At 37.2% G+C, this 26,774-nt stretch overlaps 1 protein-coding gene across 8 annotated transcripts in view; it reads left to right on the top strand.

The window, feature by feature from the left end:
- Positions 1–26,774, top strand: part of LOC123319500 (disks large 1 tumor suppressor protein) — a 693,102-nt gene that overhangs the window by 548,915 nt on the left and 117,413 nt on the right. For all 8 annotated transcript variants that reach the window (XM_044906517.1, XM_044906515.1, XM_044906516.1 and 5 more), the window contains 3 exons: positions 791–1,012; positions 19,865–20,015; positions 26,174–26,279. In XM_044906517.1, coding sequence (XP_044762452.1) covers positions 791–1,012; positions 19,865–20,015; positions 26,174–26,279 — 479 coding nt within the window. The remainder of the gene's footprint in view (positions 1–790; positions 1,013–19,864; positions 20,016–26,173; positions 26,280–26,774) is intronic.

Genomic DNA, 26,774 nt, shown 5'->3' with positions numbered 1-26,774 from the left:
AGTTATAGTGCTCTCAAATCCAAGAGTCCAGCGTAAACAAACTGAATAATGCCATATTTTTAATGGGGAGTGTTCAATATGCAACATATTAAAATTTCACCATGAATTCATCTGTGCGTGGTCACGTTCTGGATGCGTTATCACCGCATGCTACAGTGTTTACGGCCTCTCGGATTTGAATGTGTAGTATAATTGAAGTATGCTCTTGATCATATGGCGAATCCATCAAAATAGGATGTGACAGATAAGGTAGACATTATGAAGGGGCACTACAAATACGCCCGGTTTCACAAAGCTTCAACGGAGAATCAACGCTTGATTGAAGCATCCAAATAGTTTTGTTTTCGAGCAATAATTTAGACATGAGCATACAGAATATCCTTCTTGCATCACATCATTTCAATTTTCAATTGCTACTTCCATAAAAGAATTTTCAGTGATATAACTTTAGAAAAGTGACTGTAGAATAGTTGATCGGGAAATCAAAGTTTTTTTTAAGCCCGATGTAATACATCTCAGAACTTAACATACCGCTCTCCAAAGGATCATGGGCTTTTTTAAATGACCTTCGATTGAATATTTCAACCAGTTCATAGTACATTCGATCCTCGAGATGGCGTTCACATGATATTTAGTCGCTCTGATTCATATCTTCTTACCTCTACGATATTTGATTCCACGTTTTTTCCCACATCCATTTGAAGTATTGCCACCTCGATTGCCACAAAAACCTAACATAATTATTCAGTAAGAGGCTGCATTCAATTCAACCATCTTTATTTTGTTTCAGTGCGTTCGCAGACGAAGACAACCGCGCAATATGAGATTAATGGAGATCGAGTTGGTTAAGGGCAACAAAGGTCTTGGTTTCAGCATTGCTGGCGGTATAGGCAATCAACATATCCCAGGAGATAATGGCATCTACGTCACCAAGGTGATGGAAGGAGGTGCCGCACAGGTAGATGGTAGGCTGCTGGTAGGAGACAAACTAGTGGCCGTTAGAGATGCAGTGGTGAGTAGAAAAATGACATGTGATTTCTGGGCGATATACTTCAGGACGTATGAACTATTTTCAGACAGGGACAGAAACAACTGACAACCGGTTAGTCTTTGAAAACCATATTATATTGAAATGAAAATTAAGGTGCATACAGATTACTCTGACGTGACGTGAGCCCATGGCATAATGCGTATGATGCAAAAATCCTATGTTAGATTTATGATTTTATGTTTAGAAGTGTGGGGATTCTCACTCTCCTGAGCTCGAGACCCACTAAAAACCCTAAACTGCTTCTTCATAGGTTCCGGGCATTTTGCCTATCAACCAGTTGACTCTTAATGTTTCTGGACTCTCACACGATCATAGTCGTGTTGATAGTTGTATGCTGCCTATATCTTTTATAGGTTAAGCTCTTCTTTGGTTACTTTTTGAATCCTTAACTGATCTCTCGGTCTTCGGTGGTAGGTTCTTGACTTTCAAGCTTCTTCTGTTGTATCGTAGTCGACTAATCTTCGAAGTTCCTCATTTGGATGTTGTTTGGCTTTGTCGAATATCCTTTCCGCCTTTCTCTTCATAAATTTTGTAACTGGTTACCATTCCAGGTCCTTGTAGATTTGTTTGCCTGTATTCTCTTGATGTGGGTCTTGGCGAAGCCCCATGCCGCCGATCCATTTTTCATTATTCATATGTGAATTGTGGTCGCGCGATAGTTTTAATCATCGTCAACTTGATGTTCTTATTCATATGACTTCTTCTGCCTATGAGTGGATAGAGTCAACTCATTGCGACTTTTGTTTTATCAACTGCACATTTGATGTGGTTTTTCCATGTTAGTCCTCGGTCAAGCTTCACTCCTAGGTATGTTGCTTCATTTTTCCATTCAACCTCTTCTCCATCAACTTCAAGGTTTTCTTCCATCCTCAATCTTCTCTTTTGCAGTAATATTGCTTGAGTCTTTCTTCCATTGATTTGGATTTTCCATTTGATGCACCTTTTGAGTAATTCATCTGTGGCTTCCTGCAGTCTGTGGTGTATGATCTTTGGGCGTCGATGTTTAAACGCCATTCCTGTGTCATCTGCGTACAAGGTGAGCATATTTCTAGCATATCATGAACGTATATTACGTAAAGCAGAGGTCCAAGTAACGATCCTTGAGGCACTCCCGCTTCCAATTGTCTGGTTTGAGAGGTTGCTCCATCTATCTTCACATAAAAGTTTCTATTCCTGAGATAGTTCTTTATAATCTTTGTAATAACGCACCCCGTTTCTCGATCAGAAGAAGAGCGGCTTTCCACTGATCATGGGGTGATTATTTTTAGATGTTAAATACACAAAAATTGAAGGCCCTCGAAAGGGGAAGAATAATGAGGATCCGGCCCGTCGCACGAAGGACAGGTCTTGAAGTTGAATATTATTATTTCTGGGGAGATGTTTAAATGAAACTCATGAAAAACTTTAACAATTAAATCTATTGGAAAATAAAATTAGAGCTTCTCTACAAATATGTACTCGGTCGAAGACGACCAACAAAAACTTCAATTTCTTAAACCTAAGCAAATGAGCGCAAAACCATAAACATAATTTTTGTAACCAAAAATCTTGTGTTAAAATTCAACTTCCCAACTTAGCGCTCAATAATAAATCAATACTTTATCAATGAATTTTAGAGGAGCTTTCAAGACTCTGGACGAATAAAAATTGGAACTTTCTACCTTTTTCTGCGACTGCTGTTTGTCTGACGCTGCCGATGAAAACTTTTCGACACCATACTATACCCGCACTTATCGGCGAATTCTTTACACTCAACCGAACTTCCCGCACTTTTCCGTCGCAAACGTTTTTCGCTTTAAGTTTCCCTATCTAAAAATTTCAACACAAGTTTATATCTAGTCTTACTACGAATCAAGTAAATTAACGATCACTCCTCGAATGTTACTTTACTGACTTCCGATAAACTGACTTTAACTTCAAATTATTTCCAAATTTCTTCAACTACCTAATTCCCGATATTCCGTTTCTACTTATCAAAATCAACAAAAACAAAGGACTGGACTTCTCTTTACACTGAACTTTTCCAAATATCTATGAGCCGACCGAGTCTCCGATTCTATTCCTTGATCTACCTAGACTTTTCTCTTACTTCGTGAAAACCTGATTATTCTAAGTCCCTATACTTCTTCCTTACTGACATGACTCTACAAAAGATTTATAACTTCTCTACTTATCCGTACCGACTCGAAGGGGTATATTTTTCGATATTTTACAGATCACGTCCCCGGACCGACTTAAAGGGGTATTATTTTTGATCACGCTCCTCGGACCGACTAAAAGGGGTATTCTTTTTGATCACTTTCCTCGGACCGACTGACTCATTTTTTTCCGATGTACTTTTTCCCCGGTCTTTCTCTCCCACCCTATGGGTGGTACCAAAACGTCCCAAAATCGAAATCATTGGACGATCATTCTTGCTGAGTTGAAAAATCAGCGTTCCCAAGCTCGGTGGTTACAAGAAAATTTCGGTTACTTCGAATTCTGAGAACTGTTTTCCTCTCAGGGTCTCCAGACTAATAAATCTTTCTTAATCTACATGACTAACCATTTTCGCTTGTTCCGAAGTCCCTATCACCGGATATCGAAATCAATTAAAGATCTCCTTACTGAGTGTCATGAAAAACATTTTCAACTCTTATCGATCAGGTTATTATTTAAACTCCCGCGACTTAATACCGTCTGATCTTAAGCGCCTCAAAGTATCATATTCCCGCATAATAAATGCCTCTGCAGCACGGCTGCAACAATGTATAAAAAATTCTAGCGATACCTCTTTCGAATTATGCCAAATTTAATTCGAATTTCTTATTCCGATTTATTACATCTTGCATAGCTTGGTCGAATATCCTGCTTTTTTCATCTTGTAGATTAGGCCTTCGTGCCATACTCTATCAAAAGCTCTCTCGATATCCATCAGAACTAACCCTGTGGCCTGTTTGGTCTGCAGTCCTTCGGTGACGTATTCTATGAGCCGTAGCAATTGGAGTTGAGTCGAATGTTCTCGTCGAAATCCAAATTGTTCGGGTGGAATTATCTTGGACATTTCTGTTTCCTCATTCAGCCTTTTAGCGATAACCCTCTCGACGATTTTTCCTAGTGCTGATAGTAGACTGATTGGTCTATAATTTTGAGGAAATTTCCGTTCCTTTCCAGGCGTGATCATCAGTTAAATATATTGTTAGCTTCTTAAATAATTCAATGTGTAGAAACCCCTCAACTCCTCAACTCCTCTTTTTTCTGTCACTCGATACGGAATTAATCGAGACACTCCCAATTCGAAATTCCAATCCAAATATCAGCAAACTGTAATCTACGACAGCAATCGTAAATTGCAAGCAAACGCCCGAAGAAATCGAACCTCAGGACCGCCCGATATTGAATGCCAATAATTTTCCCAGGCTCCCGGGGTTATCACTCCGAAACCGAACATACCCCATCACACATGCATCGCTAAGTTCAATGAAGTCTTTGAAGCGTGCCGCATGAATAATTTTCTATGCGGATCCCTCCTGGACGTCTCCTAACTTATCGGCAGAGTGCACGTATCGAATATGTACAGATGTCCCCGGGCGTACCGAAACCTAGTTTGCTTAATATTAGGGGTTGGCGTTGTGCAGGAATGCAGGAGACGAGTCCCGGCATCCGCTTTGAGATTCCTCAAACAGCCGCAGCGCAAACATAATGGGGTTTCCGGCTATGACGGAATACTTCGTTCGAGAGGAATTAAGATGTGATTCGATTTGGGGGATCGGGGCATAATGCAGGGCGATATGGCGGATTTTAGGTCTTCATCTGTTTGACTCCTGCATTGTGCAGGGGGAGCTGATTAATTTGTTCTTGTTGGTAACTGTGGCGGTATCCATATGCCTCGAATTATGACGTTTGTTGCTTGATATCACCCGAGTCTCGTTGTGCTTAAGTGAATTAAGGCTGATGAACTCGAATGCCACCATTAGCAAGTCTAAGTCTCACAAATATGAGATGTGCCTTACCCATATGCAATAGTTGGGGAGCCGGAGAGGGAAATTCGGGATTTACTCGATCGTGTCAGATTAATATAAGGGGACATACCTTGGACCCTGTAGAGTAACTACCAAAAATTAGACCTGTATATAGGACAGCCTGTCAGAATAGTAAAAAAAAACGATCATTGTACATACTCGAGCGTGTCAGATTAAGATATATGTGGTTAATTACATGTTGAAAAGTATACATTCTCTTAATCTGACAATTTCAGCGTGACGAAAATGTGTGAGACGGCGCCAAACTTGCAAAAAAAAGTCACTTGTACATTCTCGAGCGCGTTGGCCGTTTTTTTTATTTTGAAGCTAATGATTCAAGAATGTCGGAAAAAATATAATCTGACAGTTTTAGCAAGCCGAAACAATAAAAATTGGCCATAAAGGTAACAAAAATTAGTTTTTTTTTAATTATCTTTTTCCTGGGCTTCAAATCTTTTTCGCATTCATTATGAAAGTTGTAGAGCATAACATTTTCTACAAACTTTGTCCCAAGCAATTTTTTCTACATTCAAACGTTTTCGAGATATATGGCGATTAATGCGAGGTGTTAAGCGATACATGCTGAAGCGAAAATTCACTCGTTGGAAAATAGTGCATTCTTAGGTTCAGTCACAGACAACACTGAAATTTTCGTGACTAATTTCGAAATTGTCATCATAGAAATACCTTGTCATTTTGACAATTGTATATTAGACTGGGATTGTACATTGACCTTGCCGTTTCGCATGTGTGGCTAAGCTTCTCGCCCTTATCGCCCTCTAACTCGAGAACGGTTAAGAGTATGTAAAATTGCTTCAGCCAAAAGTTGTGTAGAATTTTATTATCTACAACTTTTATAATGAATACAAAAACGATTAGAGGTACAGGGAGGGAAATTTTCGAAAAAAAAGGATTTTTATCATCTCCAAAGTGTCAGATTAAGTGTCAGATTAATGGGTCAACACGTCTACAACACCCAGATTAACCATCTGTATGAAAAACTGGCACGCTCGAGTATGTACAAGTAACGATTTTTTTTTAATTTTCAAAGGACCGCTGTGACCTTACGTCACGTCCAAATTGTCAGTCCCTTGAAAATTAGCTTCCTTTGGGTCCAATTAACATATTCTCCAGAAATCTGACACGCTGGAATTTGTTTTTTACAATTTTCAACTCTTCCGTACGGCCAGTCCCACCGCGCAAACTGTCAGATAAGCATGAATTCATTATCAGACACGTAGAGCATATACAGTATCGTAATCTGACACGCTCGAGTATGTACACCTAACGATTTTTTTTTTAATCTTTGAGACCCTGCAGACGCATAAAACCTTTTTTTCTTTCTACCATCTAATCTTCAAAATCCACTAGGTCTTATTGACACGTACAAATATTTCAACAGTAGATTCTTGAGGTCAGAGAAACTTTTTTTTTCCTTTACCATTTTTTTGAACTCAGCTCGGTTTAAAAAATACAGGCTGTTGAAAAACCATAAAGAAATGTCAATTTTCCTTCAAATTTTCTGAAAATCCATCTCATTTTAAACTTAATGATTTTCAACACGATTTCGCTACTTATTCAGTTCTCACCAAACTTTGATTAAATTTTCCAAATGAGTTGAACCTCTGAAAACAATTTCGACTTGAAGCCGCACTTTTCAGAGATAATTTTGCGATACGTTTTTTGAACCCACACATCGATTGAACAAACCGTTTTTTTTTCAAAAAAAAAATTTTTTATTTCCTATCATATTATGAGCTATGAGCAATGAAGACGGAATTTCATTTCGTGGCTCTCATACCAGAGACCAGAAAACGAATGTTTTATTCAACTAGGTTCAGAATCTTCATATCTGATCACCAAAATTATGACATTATTTCCGAACAAATAAAGAAACATCAGTGAATCATCCAGAATGAATTCATTTAAGTTAATTTTCCACATCAGGAAACGCGAATTTCCTCCTCGAATTTCATCGCAAAATTACCCCCACGCCAACTTCTGTCTTTGCTCCAATATCTGATGAGATGGGGAGTTTGAGTAATTTCAGTAATCTGCATATTAAATGACAGGTCGTAAAAATCTGAATGAATCACTTGTCTATATGCAGTCGACAGAATACTACGCGTTTTACGAGTAATTGAATACCTGAATTGTAAATTTCCTCTTTGCCTACCTGTGAGCTATTTTCTCAATAACCCGTCTTTTGACAAGGATAGAGGATGAATAATGGCTGAACTGCATGCAGATTTTAATTAAGTCATACCCAGATGTATTCCTGGGATGGATGATGCTGTCAACTCATCTCACTAGCTATGAATCTCACTTCGAAATCATAACACGTAACATCTTTATAACCTAACTAACCTAATTTTTGTATTGAAATTTTTCATGAGAACGCTGAAACCTGTGAATTGATTTTTAATTATCTTCTGCCAATAAGATTGCGTGTTTTTCCTCAACCCCTTAGCAGCGGTCTCATCCAACTTTTAAAATGGAAACACACCATGTGTGAGATCGTTTGAGAGCTCCCGAAAACTGAATTTCTAACATATCTGTTTTTTCTTTCAGAATAAACGAGAAAGTATCTCGAAACAAAAATGAATTCATAGTTTTTCAATCAATAACTTCAGATCAAGCCGTGAAACACGTTAATTAAATTTCAATTGTATTTATTCTTTGACAATTAAATTTGATTATTAAAAGAATCTTTATTTTTATTTCAGTCTAATCATTATGAAGAACTTGAGAAAAATGCTTTAAGAAAATACATATTATACTATATTAGTACTCTCAACATAGATGTTGAAAATGTCCCTCAGCTACTACTAAGTACAATCGGAACTTAATAAACTTGTTCCAGTGTGTTAATGTTAAGTTAGGGCTGCATCCCACTTGGACATCACAGTAGCGCAATCAATTTCATTCCAGACTTATGCCCAAGCCTGTATAAATCGCCTTCATAGAATCCTTCTGGATGTTCATATTCGATAATTCGTTTTATTTTGTAGATAATAATACTTTATTTAGTGCATTCCTCAGATACTACTTCCAGATGACGGCAGACAAACGTTTGCTGAAAACATTCAATTTCAAATAAGATAAGTTAATCGTTTTCAAGTGTCAGAAATTTTTGCCAAATTACATTGAAACAATTTTAGTCCTTTGGATGTAGCTAATTTTGAACCACCTATAATTTTACTAACGTATATATGTTCAAAAAAGACCATCGTCAAGTAGGCTATGGAATTTCTTCTTCTTCTTTTCCTTTGTATGTGCTTGGAAGCTTTGTCCATCTACACATTATGCTATGGAATTTTGAAGGTTAATGTTCTGTGACTGTCTTCCTAGAATATAAACAATGATGACATCAACCTTAATATCGTAATTTTGTTAGGAAAGGTATTTCTTGAGAGGAAGTTAGTGGTGGATTTTCCCTAACGTGCGAAAATCATTTTATCACTGAGTCAGATCAAAGAATCCAAGCAATCACGGTAATAATTTCACAATTCTCTTACGCATAGACATGAATCTTGAATGTCTCAAGTAATCAGATATGTTTTTTGTGCTCACATTATAAAAGTGTTCTACCTATTTCATTGAATATAGTATAGATATGTATCTATAATCACAGTAAGAAGCTCAATATGTTTAACGCTCTGTAAATATTGAATTCTTGTTGTCAATACTTAATAAGGCGAAAACACAATTAAACTAACGAAACTGAATTACATGATTTTCAGTAAATTGGGTGTCAGGTTTCAGTTTCCTCTACAATTTGCTAGAAATGTCCTCTTCCTTGTTCCCAACTCATATCTTCTGACATATTCAAACATTACAGAAGATGAAAATGGAAAAAATCATAGTTAGTTTGATGAATTTTTAACGATGATTCTAGTCTACCTAGGTCCGGTTTCATAATCAAACCTAAAGTCCCTTCAATTTTAAACCTTCCTTCAACCCTTCCAAAAATGACAGTGATGAGCGAGGAGAAAAAGTCCTTTTGTTCCACAATTCTTTAGAGTAGCAGTAGCAAGGTTTCTACAACTGTTGAGAATAACTATTGGACAATTCATTAAAATTCAATTCAGCTATAAAAAGGTATGATGATTTCTCTTTCATAACGTTCTGCTGTTTGAGTTCCATGAAGAAAAAATTTGCCTCTAACTGATGCATACCAAACTCCAATTTTTTTGGATGCATCAAGGTAATCAGCCTTTTCAATCTTCTGATGACATGTCAATCTTTATAGAAACAAAATGATTTATTTTTTTTAATCATTTTTTCAACATTGATGAATAATATCGATTGAAATTCAATATGGAGGATTCTGCATCATTTGAAACTTTTTAGGGTTATTTCAATTTTCTAATTGATTTTGTTTTAGCGATTGGGAGTTTCAAAGGATTGCTGAATAACTCTGGGATTTTCTTCTTTGGTCGACCACTTCCTTTTCTTGTTTGAAAAAACCTGTTTCACGGAAAACATTAACACATCGCGAAACAGTACTTCGGAAAGATTGATAATAATCTACAGGAACATTGGGATACCCTGAACTCGATGGAACATTTATGAATAAAATATTTTCTTACTCCTTTTTTGTCCCAAATATCGAAGTACCATTCAAGAGGGAATGCTTTTTGCACGTTCGTAAACAAATGGCACATCACAAGTTCAATGAATAATTGCCGTATGCACCGTTGGATTGAACGAAGCTTAAGCTCTAAAACGACGTTTAAGCATAGAATCTCTATGGAAAAAAAGGATGTTTAAGGAATTAATCTCGTTTAATGAAACGGTGCATATGGCCATAATTCGGCCAGTTGTTATTCCATAGAACATTTATATTTCGATCGATGGTATATGAGCGATCCCTTTCCCCACAGCGCCGTGAGTTGTCCTTAGTAAAAAGGAAAATTCCGCCTTTAACATTGAAATATCCTGAAGTGAAGCTGTGAAACAGCGTAGAATTCATTGTCACGCATATTTCACGGTTGAAGTACGTACTCCACTGCCTCTCATCTGAATATTCAGGAAGACAAGCTTCCTGTTCTTTCATGAAACTGTCGCGTCGTCACAAAGGACGTGTCGTTGCCTAATCCCATTAGTCCTTTTTCCTATAGGAGAAAAAATTCTTTGTCGAATTAATATCTTCCTTCAAAAACTCAAATGTGTCTCAGATGACACATTTCCGAGATCTTCTTCAGAGAAACAAAGAATGGCGAAAACCGTAGCCTTCTATGCTGATATATGAATATTTGCTGATATATTGACAAGACAAAAATTTTCGAAATTGTCAAAATCTCTTTTTTTTCTAATAACTCAAAAACGAAGAATCGTAGGAGGCTACGGTTTTCACCATTCTTTGTTTCTCTGAAAAAGAGCTCGTAAACGTCATCCGTTTTCTTCTAGCTCTTATAGTTCTCGAGATCCCCTCAGTAGACAACGAATTTTGCCCATCCTGTACAGTCTGCAATACTCGGCTGATAATGAGAAGGGACTATTTTGGAGCCCTTAGCAGGGGGTCAATTCGAATGCTCGGGTGTTCGTTTAAGAATCGCTAATGAATAACCAGTAGAAAATTTTCAAACAAATAAGAGGTTTCCTTGATTGAAATCAATTAGTACAAATCAATTAGTGATTCCGAAATAAATCTTGATGGAAATTTGTTAAAAGGAACTGAACGGGTAATTACACCGAAACTATCAAACACAGGAAGAAGAAACATGAGGGTTCTTGACACGAGAAGCCCTATTTGAGTTTCGTTCATGGTGTCACGGACCTAATAGAGAAATTCCTAAGAGAAGAATGTCGAGACAGTCCATACCTAATCCCACAAAAAAACTAGGGCAGGCGATAAAAAGTGCCTAGGACAAAGTCAATCCACTTTCGCTAGCAGATATTTCTAGAATAACTTGCTTTTGCGGCAGGAACAATATAACATCATCATACTCTCTTAGGCCTGCCGCAGACATGCAACTTTTCAGTTGCGCAACAGTTTGATTGCAAGCGGTTCGAGGGCGCACACAAAGGCAATCTCTGCAACTTTTCAGTTGCATGTCTGCGCGGCCCCATATAAATGCATTGTACTCATTTCTGCAACTAAACAGTTGCAAAACTAAAAATTGCATGTCTGCGGCAGGCCCTAGGCACTTAAGGTTAGGTTAGTAATTGGTCAGTAACTCGGTGAGATTAAACTCAGACCGAGATTTCTGCGAAAATGCGTAACATCAGGTGAAATATCGAACAGACCACGGATGTTGCCTTCTAATATTCAAGAACTATTCTTTATTATTGGTCTTCAAAAGCAGGATGAATGAATTTTAGGATCCTTTGGTTCTTATGTCAGATAGGCTAGATTTCGTCTGTTGGATTACCGGACTGTTACGTGTGTATTTGAGTGTTCACGGGCATCTCAGTAATCTGCTATTAATTTATATTTTATACCAACCGGAAAACAGAGATTAAGGCCTATCGTACCCGTATCAAGAATAGATATGATCCTGATGAAGTTTTAAGGACATGGGGTATTAGATTTATGACAAAATTTATATACCTAGTGTGACGAGGGATCTCTGATTTTCATCCGAAAGGTAAATTTGCTGTGACAAGGATTAAATATAATTCGCGGTTCATCATCTTATACATGCTCAGAGAAAATTCAATTTCATCATCAATTTAATTGGGGATTTTTCTAGAATAAAGCCCGTTTACAACAGCCGAGAATTCTCTAAAGAATTTACTCGTGAATTACGAGAATGTATTGATATCTAGTTAGCCTAGACCAGTTCCATGCATAAATATTGCGCTACCATAGCGACGAACAATTAGAAGTGTCAGTGTGAAATTTGAGGTCAAAAAAGTAAACCAGAGTTACGCATTAAATTAAAAGAAAGAAGATGCCCAAGCTGTACAGTTTCCCTCGCAAAACCCAAAGTCAAGGGAGTCAAACGCTCTCGAAAAGTCAAAGAATAGACCCGCAACATGTCTGCCAGCATCAAGAGAGCTGTCCTATATACAGTTCTAATTTTTGGTAGTCACTCTACAGGGTCCAAAGTATCTCCCCTTATATTAATCTGACACGCACGAGTAAATCCCGAATTTCCCTCTTCGGCTACCCAACTATAAGAACCTTCTAAGAAGTAGAGAAAAAGTTTTAAAAAATGAGTAAAATCGGTTCAGCCGTTCTTACAGTTGCGATGACAACGCAAAACAGGACTCCATTACCGACGTTATCTTTTATACTTCATTCAACTTTATTTTAGCAGTCGGTTGGCCATGGAAATTTGACACATTTCACTCTGTATAGTACGAAAATGTGAGGTTATGAAGCTTGTCAAAACATTTTTGAGTTTTAAATCAACGCTATGTTGCCCGTTCTACGTAAAAGTTTCTGTTATTACGTATTTTATCACAATGTCGAATCTCTTCGGAAAATATCTGACGAACATAATTGAAGTTTATACAAACTGATTGAAGACATACCAAATCCAGTTGTTATTTGGAAAATGCAATGGCTAAAGTTAGAATACGTTACATCAATTGTAGATTTCAAAAATATTAACTCGAATAAGATGAAATGCATATGATGCAGTGGTTGGGAATGGGTATCTCCCTAAGGAATTAACAGATAATTACAAGAATGTTGAATTCATCAACAAAAATCATCTTGCATCAATATAAGTAAAAGGAATTAAAGGAAGTTTCAATCAAGATGAACTTCACCTTTGATCAAAAATTTCACATGAATAAACAATTAGCAGGACAACTGGCGCGTATTTGTGGCTGTTCATCTTAATGCATTGATATAATAATAATAATTATGTATTAATTGGTACCTTAAGACATTTACAATGTATAGGACAAGTGAAATGAAAGATAGAAAAATCAATTTTCGGGAACTTATTCTACGATGACATTAATCGAAAATCCTGTAGTGAACTTTTCGCATTAATTCACTCGAACATATAAAATTCTCGAATGCCACCACTTTTTTGGGTCTCCCAATAGAAGGAAATTCTTTGTCACCCTCTTCATTCACAATCTTTCCGATTGTGGAAATATTATGCTGAAATATAAGTCGTTAAGGTTCAGATGAAACATTATATAAATTCTCTTACATTGAATATGTTCGCTACCGTCCGACGTATTGTGGATTTTAGAATATCAGAGTATAACTATTTGAATGAGCAGACCTGAATTCTAAATAGCACTTCCCTGTCTCTTTTGTCAATCACTTTCGGCATTTTCGTAATAAATATTGATATTAGTTGTGGCAACGGCGTTATGACATTAACGACATTACATGAGTCAGGCCCGGATATAGGGGGGGGGGGGGGCAAGCGGGGCGCTTGCCCCGGGCGTCAGCTTGAGGGGGCGCCAAAATCAACCAGAGGTTAAATTTTTTTTTTTTTTAGTTTCTCGGAAAAAATTAATTTCCTAGTGCTAAAATCGAAACTGTAGAATGGAAACATGATAAACCATCAAGATAGGATATGTCTACAATGTGTCGCAAGCATAGAGCCGGTAATTTCTTTGCCTGGAGAATTACCGACTCATCCCCATTTCATCTGAAACTAAGGGCCAAAATTTCCGATTTTTTTATGGACCATAACTTCAAAACTAATCCTTTCAGCAAAATTCTGTTCGCATATTCGTAATCTACGCTCTCGATTTAGTAAATACACCAATATTGATTGAAATCACAGAGATCGAAAATTTTTCAAATTTTCCATACTGTATGGATTTTTTGAAAAATATTTTTGGTCTCCGATCAAAACCAAATTCGTAATGTACACTAATACGAGGGCGCAGAACACGAATATGCAAACAGATATTTTGTAAAAATTAAGTTTTCAAGTTATGGTCGATGGAAAATCGAAAATTTTGAACCTTCGCGGAAAAAATTATAAAATCTAAACTGTTAGCGTTAGACGAATGAAGTGTGGTTTTTTCTATTCGCAAAGAACCAATCTATCACAAAAGAATCAGCATATGACTAGTGCTTTTTTTCTGGCTGCTATACCTCCTCAAAGTTGACCAATTTCTTCGAAATTTTGCACTAAAAGTGATTTATTTCTCAAAATACTGATCCTACAAAAAAACCAAATTGGATATTCGTGATCTACGACCTCGAATTAATAAGAAAAATGACCCGGGTCGATATATGTGGCTGAAAAAATTAATTTTCGTTCGGAATAATTCCATTCGTAAAAACAAACTTCTTTATTTTTCGAACGATTTCAACCCAAGTCATTTTTTCTACTAATTCGTGGTCGAAGAGTACGAATATGCCATTAGATTTTTCCTAAGATGAGTACTTTGGGAAAAAAATAACTTTTGATGGAGCAATGGGAAAAAAATAAGAGTGAGTTTTTTCCTAAAGTACTCATTTTAGGAAAAATCTAATTGCATATTCGTAATCAACGACCTCGAATTAGTGAAAAAAAATAACTCGGGTTGAAATCGCGATGACGAATATTCAATTATATGTTTCCTAAGAACCTTAGAGGGGGGGGGGGGCGCCATCATGAATTTTTGCCCCGGTCAGAAAAAATCGTAGATCCGGGCCTGACATGAGTGCCAACCTTACTCCGTTCTAGTCACAAAAACTTGAGAAAATTATTTCATGGCCAACCGACTGCTAAAATAAATTTGAATGCAGTATACATGAATTTACTTTTCAGCTTACACAAATACCTGCTGAATAATTCGAAGCAATCACCATATCAAACGGAATTTAATTCCTCCTTGATCCGTAACACGGCGGGGACAAATTCTACCCTTCTCGTCAATTGAATTCGGAACTTTCGACGAATGGAAAGGCGTCCCCGCTTGGTCAGCAGCGGCGGCCCGTGCAGCAGCAGCAGCAGCTTACATATTCAATGGGTGACGTGCGCTGGCGGTGAAACTTTGGAGGGCCCCGTGCCCCAACTTCAAGTTTGGCCATTCATCAGAGTTCGACGCCGTTAAATTTTGCGGGATATGGAGAGACCAATGAAATAGGGCCCCGTGCCGGCCTCGGCGGATCCGAGAAGGTGAAGTAGGAAAAAATCGGCGTACACGGCTCAGTTAACGCGATTTCAAAGTTTCCCCAGGTTGGCGTATGGAAGTCCAATTTTCTATGATTTATCACCGAAAGTGCGAACTTCTTTGGGTCACTTGATCTTCTGACGATGAATCTTCTTCGATATGAGTGCAGCGAATTGGAATATTCAATGTCACAATCAATTTATGGTCTCTCATTGCAGGAAAATACGATGAAAATTTTAAGTTTTCACCGATCTTTTTTTTGCAGTCGCTTGTCTTGAACTCAAATTCTAAACAGATCTGGAAATAGTGAGAAGATATTTCATCGTCTCAAGTCTCAGAGCATTACTTGTGTGGCCCGTTTTAAATTCCCTATCCCCTTATCTGAGAAATTGTAATAGCTACAAAAAATATTTTCACATAAAAGTTGTTCAGGCTATTTCGAATTTAACTTAGAGGGTGGTAAAAAAACGTTTAACTTTTGTTAAATAGAATAGCCCTGTATAGATTAGATATTTGAATAGTACTTGAGAAGACATTTCCAAAAACTTAGGTCAAAGAGGGTCTACGTTTTTTTGTTTTGACTTCTAAGCATTTATCAGTAAAAAAGTGTCTAAATTCAAAGGCCTGTAAAATATATTCTATGGAAACTAGAAAGTCCTACGTGTTGTCAAAAAATTCTAATTTAGTATTCTTCTTATTAATACTTTTAAACTTTGAAATTTACCAACAAGTAATCAGTGTTGCCAACATTTGAAAATTGTGGTTTTTCTCAGTTTTTTTTTAAAGGAACACCCTATATATTAATACATTTTCGCTTAAAGCGCTTCAAGAGCATATCATGGGTCTCCTGTTCGTAGCTTAAGAGTTACAAGTAATTTACTTTGGTAAATCCGGAATATTGGTATAATTCAGTAATGAATGAGTAAAATCAAATTAATAGCAACATCAAAAAAAAATATGTGTCAAAGCTAGAAATGTCAGCTATAGATAATGGGGATAATTTTTGTTGCTATAGCAACGCTTTCTATATAAAACTCCACCGAAATTGTGAAAATCGAAAAATTGGAGTATCGAGCCATCATCAAGTACCTGTATTTAAAAGGGTTAAGAGATAAGCAGATTTACGAAGACATGCTTAATACACTTGGTGACTTGGTGATCAATGTCCTTCGTATGCGACCGTGAAAAGTTGGACTGCAACCTTCAAAAGAGGTAAATTTTCCATTGAAGATGCTAACCAATCGGGAAGGCCAGTTTCTGTATCAGTCCCCGAAAATATCGATTCAGTTCATGACATCATTTTATCAGACCGTCGAATTGGGCTAAAACGGATATCTGAAGCACTGAATATTTCATACGAACGCGTTTATCATATAGTTCACGTCAATTTGGACATGAGAAAAATTGCTGCAAAATGGATCCCCAAATGTTTGAATGTTGACCAAAAGCGTTCAAGGGTAGAAGCATCGCGATCGATCTGTGCCCGATTTGATTTGAAAACGATGTAGACTTCTTAAACCGAATTGTTACTATAGATGGGACTTGGGTACATTTCTACGATCCAGAAACAAAGCAACAATCGATGGAATGGCGACACCCTAGTTCTCCAAGACCTAAGAAGTTTCGTGTCCAAAAATCTGCTGGAAAAGTTCTTGCTTCAGTTTTTTGGGCTTGCCATGGAGTAATCATGATTGATTTTTTGGATAAGGGTAGAACAATAACCGGAGATTACTATTCCACATTACTGATCACTCTACGGGAAAAAATTAAAGTGAAAAGACGCGGAAAGCTATCCAAAGGTGTTTTGTTTTTGCAGGACAACGCCCCTGAACCCAAACCATGTTGCCATGCAAAAAATTCGTGATTTAGGGTTGGAATTACTAGAACACCCCCCTTATCCACCAGATTTGGAACCATCCGACTAGTATCTCTTTCCTCAATTGAAAAAAGAAGTTTAAAAGGTCGTAAATTTTCTTCCAACGAGGAGGTAATAAAAGCTGTCGTGGTCTGGTTTGCAGAGAAAGAAGAAGAAGAACAGTACTCAATAGTTTCTATTTAAGTGAGGAGAGTTTTTCGTGATGAAGTGAAAAAAATAGTATCAACCTTATTTTCCCCTCTCTCCAGTTTCTGTGATACTTTCTATGTAACCTAAAACAGTAGCGATCTTTGGGGGTGGGGGGGCAGACGGGACAACAGCCCAAGGCGCTCAACTAAAAGCCAGCCGTAGGGTTTATGTTTCATCTTCTTCTCATCACACCAAGTTATAAATTTTTCGTAAGCCAAATCTTGGACTACCTTTGAATTTCTAGAAAACATTGATGAAAAGCATTACCTGCTGCCACTTGGACATCGCTTGGCAGCTCTTCAGAACTTGAATCATTTTTTAAAAACCGTACGATCTGGCTTATTTATTTACAAAATGTCAAACTGACATATGATAGTGACAGTGATAGCAGTCAGGAGAATTGATTTATGTTTCCACAATTTTTATCAATAATTTTCTATATTCACTATTACTTTATTCAAAATTAGATAAAATGTGTGTAATACTTTAAGAAATGCAATTTTGTTTTACTTGTGAGCTCTTGCGGAACTCACAGTGCAAAACAAAATTAGGCATTTCATAACTGATAAATAGTTACAATAAACATTCGCCAGGCACAACATCTCGAAGTATGTTTCCTTGATATAAATAAATCTTAACAAAGTCGTTGTATTATATTTGACGTTTATCAACGGTACAAGAACCCTCGACAAATTTGACGTTATTTCAAAATGAATGGTATCTATATCACGAAATGAATTCGCGTCTAGTCTCCAACATATTACCTCCTGTAATTTGAAACAATATCCACATATCCCCTTCGATTTCTCATCTCAATTTCTCACGGACGAACCGGAATGAATTGGCGAGTGATTTCCAATTACAGTTCTGGAGCAATTCCAACTCCAGAGATAACTTCTACCCGAAGCTCTTGATCGTTTTATTTATGGGACGTTCGGGACGATGAAAATTTTCATCGTCACGTCCTTAGGAATTTCGACATATCGCTTTTACGGTTTTATCGATAATTGGAGTCGTCTTTAAATAGTCAGGAGAATTTGAGATGAATCTTCGATCATTTGCCTATTTCACGCTTTTGGGTCGACGTTCGTGGCCGCGTTTTTATAGCGACTATTTACATATATTATATTGCGAACTAACCCTTTAATTTGAACTGAAGAATGATAGAAAGTGTGTTTTTTGTGTATATTTTTGTGGTGGCTTCTACTTTAGGAAACCATTGATTCAAAAATGACGTCACTTCGAAGTTCCAATGTTTAGTCTATTCTGAACAAAAAACAGAGGAGAAAAAATATACAGTAAATGAATAGTAGAAAATTCGAAATGTCAAAAATAATGTCATGCAGATTTTTTTTCAAGTAATATCTGCTTAGATACAGCCCCTTAAAAATAGCACCTGCAAAGCAATTTCTTATTTTTCCTGAGAAATCAGCAAACTGGCAGAAATAGAATTGAGTAGGCATTGTATGATAGCGAGGAGGCAGTCAAAAAAAAAATGCTGGTACTGTTCATAATTAAAACGGGTAAAATAACCATCCCTAAAGTTGCTTTCGTAAGAAACATTTTTTCTTTATTCATATTATACCATTAAAAATTTGATTTTTGATAGCTTGATTTGTAATTTTTTTATAACAATAACGGTTATTGAGAAAAACATAATTTATCCTCAGGTACATAGCGTAAGTCGTATATGCTTGAATTCTCTTTGTAATCGAATTCGCCTAGTAGACGGATATCATACTGACATTACAGGGGAACATCACAAAAAAATTTTTTATTGCCTTCTCGGTCTGTCAGACTATCAGCTCAATTAAATTTTTGTCAGTTTTCTGATTTCTAATAAAAAAATTTAAAAGAGCCTCTTATGTGACATCTGTATCTGTGCTGCATATAAGGAGGACCTGTTAAAAAAAACAAAATTATAGTAAAGACGAAAACTGTTTTTTGATAAGGAATTAAATCTTAATTTCCATTTCACACTGTATATTTGCTCGTATCGGACATTTTGGATCGGCAGACTTCGACATCAAAGAAGGATTTCAATATTTCTAAGCAGTAACCTTTGCGAATATTTTCTAGCGTACAGACAAGAATAACATACATTTCTGCTTGCTCTATAGAACGTATCTTGCCCGACTTAAAAATGGAATGAAATACAGGGCGAGTCTTTGACTCGTACAAATATTGAAGACGTGAGTGACATTCTGTGTTCGAAAAAGATTCTCCAAATAAATGAAAAACTATATTCCGAAATTCATTTCATTCGATAAATCCGTTTGTTAGATGGAACTAAAATACCATTTTTTATGGTTTTTCAACAGCCTATATCTTTTTATCAGGTCCGACTCGGAAAAAATGGTAGCCTTTTGTCAACACAAGCACTTTCAATAAAGTATGCAATTTTTTCAAGTGACCCGATCCAATTAATCAGATAGACTCTGATCTACTGAGCCATTTGAAACAATGTCGTTTCAGTCATATGTTCATATTATGTTTGACGCAGAAATGGCTCTGAATAATAGTAGAATATATCCTATGCTCTAAACATCATCGCTGGTTGAGTTATGCGGCACTGAAAAACTCAAATAAGAGCGAAACCGATCTAACACTACTATTTTCCGATGACTGCTTGTCTTCTGTTCAGTGGTTAATCTTTACGTAGATCTCTGCCATTCAGTTTTTCTTTCGTTCTAATAATCATTTCATTTATTTCAGAAAGGAGAAGTCAATCTGGAAAACGTAACACACGAAGAAGCCGTCGCCACGTTGAAGACGACACAGGATCGCGTAGTCCTAATAGTCGCTAAGCCCGAAAGTGCCTTTCCCGCCCCAGCCTCATCGGAAGCTTCGTACTCGCCTCAGCTCTGTAAGTATTTTTACTTCCTCTTTTAACCGTACAATATCAAAAGCAAGATCCTCGGCAAGAACATTCTGGATTGATTTTGGATGAAAATATTCATGTTAGGTATTATGAGAGCCCCTGTTTGTGATTATCTCGATGAAGTTTGCAAGGGTACCGAATATTGTGATGGCCCATGACCCACAAGTAACAAGTGATTAATGAATGTGCGATAGACAGTGCATAATTGTGCATTATTCACAAGTGAATGTCTTAATGCTCAAGGACACGAATAAATTAATATTACTTCATTATTCGATATTGGATGAAAATAATTTCAGGAAAATAAACTATCTGGGTTAATGAATGCAACATATTCCTTACTCAATACATTTTTACATTATGTATTAGGTGGAATTTTGAATAAGATAAAACTCTGCAATTCCTTTCCTTTCTCTTTTTTGGTTCTTTTATTTATACCACCTCCCGCGGGTAGATCAACAATTGCAAATTGCATAATTGAATTAACCAGTTAAGAGTACTAAACTGCTTCACAAGAGTTAGGGATTTCGTATTCAATCGTTTTTGAAAGTATGTAATCTTCGAGAAAATCGCTGTAAAATCATTTAAAACTCAATAACAACTTGAATCGATCCAACAAAAATCAATATGAGACATTTCGTCAATCTGGTCGCCTTTTTTCTAAAGTTTGGTTCTTTGCATATGCTTTATGAATGTTCTTATTTTGAAATGAAGTCAGTTTATCAACTGCTTCGATTTGAAACGAGTTTTCTGAAAATGCCAAGACGTAAATTAACAAACGCTGAGGCTAATAGGGCTATCGGAATGCAACAGAGTGGCCTAACTCAGGTTGTTGTAGCGGAAAGGCTCCAAGTCAGCCAAAGTGTGATATCTCGACTTTTGAATAGGTTCAGGGAGACAGGTTCCGTGTTGGAAAGACCAAGGCTTGGTGGACTACGAAAAACAACACCTGCTCGAGATCGTTTCATCACCGTTTCGGCGAGAAGAAACCCTACATCTACGTGTAGAATGCTACGGAATACTCTTCAAAATGCAGATGGGGTCCAAGTTTCCATCGAAACCATCAGGCATTTGAGAGAGCTGAATCTCTCATTAAGAGGAGTTCCATTAACACGTGACCATAAGCGTCAAAGACTGGAATGAGCAAGGCAACATATCAATTGGACCGATCAATGGCGTAGTGTCCTTTTCACTGATGAATCCAGATATGGACGATTTTCAGATTCTCGAAGAATAAGGGTATGGACAATCCCACGCATACCCCGTAATCATCGCTATGTCCATCCATTCCGAGGGGGTAGTGATATGGTATGGGCCGGGATATGTTTCAACGGGCGCACAGATCTACACATTTGTCCTGGGAATATGACCGCCTGACTATAGGGAGCATGTCATTGACAATGTTGTGACAAATTTTCACGCTGCTTTTGGTGAAACTTTACAATTTTTAGACGATAACGCTAGACCGCACCGTGCAGCCATAGTTGAGAATGCGCGCGAGGAGGTTGGTATTCCACATTTACCAATACCTCCGTACTCACTAGATTTGAATTGCATAGAACATGCATGGGATATGCTCCAAAGAAGATTAGATAATCATCAACCTATTTTAATCACAAAAATCTTTAACTATATTTTTCTGCAATTTAAGTCAATATCCCTAACTCATGTGGAGCAGTTTATTCGTACGAGTAAAAGACTAACCCTGTATACTCTATCAACTTCTTGAAATCAAATGCTTTCATTTCCTTGTATTTGATAGCATCTCATGGTGCGTACTCACTGGCTTTATCGGTCTGAAGTAGTTGAACAGATGTTGGGAAAGGTACAAGCAAAGAGTATCAACTCTTTGGTACAAGCGTGTTCACGTTGAATGTCCGCTGTTTTCGACCGATCCGGGACTATCCGAAGAGAGAACGCGTACAGGCCTACTGACAAACCGAACCTGCAACAGCCATAAAAATCCCATTAGTATTTCATGACATTCATGACGTTCGTTGTTGGTTTGTTACTGTAGGCGTGCTACGAACTGAATACCTGACGCTTCGAAGCGATCCCAGAATCAACCATACTGCGCAACGAAGACGTACTCACTGCCGGAACTTCAAAGAAGACAAGAATTTTTTGATTTTCCAGGTTATTTTCGCCACCTACAACTTTCCGTTCACTCGTAACGGGTATCAATGAACCGGACCGTTCTCTCCCGTCGTATTTGGCGGCGCTTCGGGAATTCCTTGTCGGAAAAGGCATTCGTTGTCATGAAAATCGCGTGAGAATCAGCCGCTGCTCCCTGACGGTCTAGGCTGGCACGAAGCCCGCCCGCGGCATGACAGGCGGACGTAATGAATGTGCGAACGTGCCAAACGACGACGATGCTAGCTGTCTTCGCGTTCGACATCATTATGCAACTGGCGTACCGGGTGTTCGACCGGCTGATGGACGCTGACGCTAGTCTTTCGGGCGATTTTCCTAACTGATTTCAGGTGAGGTCGGTGGGAGCTGAGCTAAATTGAGTAGCCTCTTCATATTAGGATCAATGCGGAATTGACGGGACTAGTCGAAGCATGTTATGGTATTTTTTTTTTCTATTGATCGAGTGTCGATGTCTTGGAAGTTTGACAGTCCACGACAATTATGCATTAATAGCAAATCTATCATGCTAGACTTGCTATCAATGCATGATTGTCGTCATTAATGGATTCATTCCTATACAGTGTAGGCCACTGAAATTCAATGGGCAATTCTTCTCAAGTGGGTTATCACAACATATGCAAGTTTAAACTGAATAATTATGAGTTTCATTCAAGAATTTTTCAAATGCACTGCGGAAACTATTCAAAATCATTCTTCAAATATGAGGTTTTGAAATTTAAATCGCTTCGTTTCTAGTTAACGATTTGGCAACAGCGCTTACTAGAAAATAAAAAGAACAATGGCTTGTTTATGAAATAACAGCTGTTGATTTACAGCCATCATAAGGCGCGTACTCACTGGCGAGCCTCAACAGCAACCGTGCATAAAAATCCCATGAAATTTTACGACCTTCCTCGTTCGTCGCAGACTTCATATACAGACATCTTTGTCTATCTCATCAAGATAGTGTATTTGTTGTCCTTTATTATCAACGCATATTTCAGTCGATGTTGCCAACTTGTGCAATAGAAACGAAACGCTTTGAATTTTAAATAACCATTTTTATTTTTCATTTTTAAGTACTCAACATAATTTTTTTTGGGAAACGGTTGAAATGGTTATTTCATAATGTGACGTTTCAGAGATATTCAATAAAAAATACATAGTTTCATCAGAAGGAGTATTCCCTATTGTATAAAAACGCTCAAACACATCGATTTTTGAGTTCAGGGAGACAATTTCTAAGATCAAATTCAAAACCGCATCACTTCAACACTAAGGCCCGGTTGCTCTGTTCGGGATTAAAGTTGATTCTGGATTAATTTTGACATTTCTGGTGAATTCTGTCAGGTTGATCTAGGATCAACCTAAATCTCGGCTTGATCCTAAACTGAGCAACCGGCCCTTAGTGTTACAACCTCAACCCGTATATTTCAAAGAGGGAAAATGGTATGATACTTCATTTCGAAGGCCTTTCTCTTCTGAGTTCAGTTTCGACGATAATCGTTAACTGCCATATGCCAGACTTCAAAATATTGCTGTTTCGTTTCTGTCATCAACAACTAAGATAAATATAGCTTTTTCATTGACAGAAAAAGTTGAAAAAATTTCTTTATTTTTCGTAAATAACTTAACCAGTGCAGGAACCTACAGCAAATTTATCATTGAAATTGCAGAACGTATGAGTGAGAATTCCATTGATTTACACAGCATGCTTGAAGAAAAAACTATAGTTGTTCGGGATTTAAATGTAAATATTTCGAAAACGAAAGAATTGAATGGAAAAAAATTCAATTTGCTAAACTCAGAATAGAAAGGCCTTTCGAATGAAGAATCATGTAGGGGAGACTAGGGAGCATTGATACATGGGGAGGCTTGATACAGGCTTATATCCGCGGTCTGTAGCCGTTTTCAAAAGTAATATACTGGTGAACACTATTCTCTGGCAGAAAGCACTACATGACCTTAATCTGTAAGGCTAACAGTAGTTCGTTCGTGAAATATTCAACAAAGAGTGTTTCGAGGTGAGGAATTGTAAGTATTTACTCACGTTACTTAAGGGTTTTATGATCATGCATTAATTTTTCGGCATAAACAAACATTTGACTGGGAAATATGCATAAACCTACTTAATTTACTGTTTTATTAGGTTGCCAAAATGCATGGGTATAAAATGAAAACATAAATTACTTTAAAACTTGCTTTCAGGGAGGTTTGAGACATTTAGGGTGGGGAGGCCTGATATATGTATCATCTTTAAAAAATATTCCGGAGCTGGTTGGACAGGCCTACACAAAGGCGTTTTTACCATCCAACCTACCTTCTGAACATGTTTCTGCACCTACGGGACCAAAGCAAACCAGTATCATTGCTGACCTACCTACTGATCTAGTAATTCTGGATCAGGCGTCAGGTGTGCTCGCAATGGTGCCAAGAAGAATGTGACCGTGTTAGAAATGGCACAAAAATGTTTATATGTGACATTTGCAAGTGATAACAATGGGGCTTATATTTTCAGTTTATGTGTCTCATGCCTCCCAGTACACCGTATCAATCCTCCCATATGTGGGGAGGCTTGAGACAGTTTGCATGTTTTTGTGTTCAACGTTTTGTACAGAATAGGATGTTTATATTTTGAGAATTCTATATTTATTTCGTTGAACGATTAATCGAAGAATTTTATAATGTTATAAAAGTCCTGTTTCTTCATATAATTCATTTTACAAAAATAAATATTCCAAAAACGTATCAACCCTCCCCAGTCTCCCCTACTCCATTTCCCTATTCAAATTATACGGGTTGGGGTTGTAACACTAACCTCGGGTTTCATAAAGGAATCAACGCTTGATTGACCAAAAGACGTCAATTTGTTTTCAATCGATAATCCAGTCATGATCATTCAGAATATCATTCTCGCATCAAATTATAATGTTCATACGTCCATTAAATTATTCTCAATTGCTACTTGTTCAATATATTCAGAAATAAAAAGGTTTCAGTGATTTCTTTTCAGAAATCAAGTGACTGTCCAAACCGTTGATCGCATCAATCAAAGTTTTATGAAACCCGCTGCTAATGTTGAAGTGCTACTATTTCGAGATTGATCTTATAAGTTGGCTACCTGGGAAAAGTCGGAGTGTCCGAGCGCTTTTGCCCTTGTTATACAGGGTGAATCTTTGACTCGAACAAATATTTCAACAGTATTTCTTGAGGTTAAAAGAAACACTTTTTTTTCTGAAACTTTTTAGGGTTTTCACTCGCAATATCTCGAACAAAATCAATTAAAGAATTGAAATAAACGATTTGCTTGTGTGTAAATTTTTCTTGCACTAATTTGTCAGGAGCAAATCAAGTAGAAAAAATTGTTGCCTGACAATAAACTGAAAAGAAATACTTTGAAATTGAATGAATCTACTATTTTCTATCGGTACCTATTTGGGCATGATATCTTCACGCCAAAAATAAGTTGCTTCCATTTACAGATACAACTGCAGAGCTTCAGAGTGAAAAGGGATTCAACTCTTCCGGACTTCCCGTATAAGTATACAAGTCGAATACTCACCGTGTATGATCATTGACGGAAATGGGACATGCATCTGGTTATTTTAGATATTTTCATAAAATTTCAACGAGATTGGGGGCATAAAGGGGGTAATTATCCCCCCAAGAGCACTATAACCATTCGATTTTTTGAATTTTATTTAGGAAAAAACTAAGAAAAAAATATAATAATGAATTGAAAGGAGAGATTCCTCGTACAATTGTGAGAAAAAATTCCTATAAATATGGGAATGCGATTGCTTCGTATTCGAGATACCTACAGGGTATTACTTGAAGTTTTAATTTTAAATTCAAATTGTTCATTCAATTATTACCCCTCCAGAAATCCATTCTAGGACCTCCTTTGCAGATTCTAGTGAATATTATCGAAAAAATCAAGTGGATTTTATTCTACGTAGTATCAGATAAATCTTTATGACAGCCTTTAATTTATTGTTCCCGTTTTGCAGCAACAAAGGCCTCCCACCACTACTCCGAATCAGTTCATTCCTCGAATTTAGGCCTCCACCGTCCGCCAACTCCGCGAGCAGTGAGTCAGGACGACATTATATCCAGGTGAGTCCCCTGCCTGTAATTTATGGAGTCCCGGTATATCCCGTTCGGACGGAGTGCAGGTGCCGATAAATTCCCGGGACGACAATATGAAGGACAAATTATTGGTCTGCCGAACCAGGAGACCGGCCAGATTTATATACTGACGCTTGATTAATGCGTTATTCGGGGGGGTATTATTATTGTGTGGCAAACGGCACCCCGGAATCCGCATTTTCGATTAAGCTACTCACCCAAATAACAAGCTATCTTAAGAGGGGTTTACACCGTTTTAGAGGTCAGTTCAAAAGCAGAAAATGAATAATTTACGTCAGAAACCACTCATTTTTTCATTATAATTCAGTTCAATCAGTTTGTCCTCTCGGAAAGTCAGACATTTTTTTATTCGTAAAACGAAAAAAATTTTTTCTTCATTTAAGAACAGATATTCATTTGTGTTATTAACTTTCCGACGCGCAATTATCTCATCTATGAATTTCCACATGAAAAAATTCCTCG

Source organism: Coccinella septempunctata, chromosome 8 (genome assembly GCF_907165205.1).
Source record: "Coccinella septempunctata chromosome 8, icCocSept1.1, whole genome shotgun sequence".
Taxonomy (NCBI): Eukaryota; Metazoa; Arthropoda; class Insecta; order Coleoptera; family Coccinellidae; genus Coccinella; species Coccinella septempunctata.
This window is presented reverse-complemented; position numbering and strand designations above follow the sequence as displayed.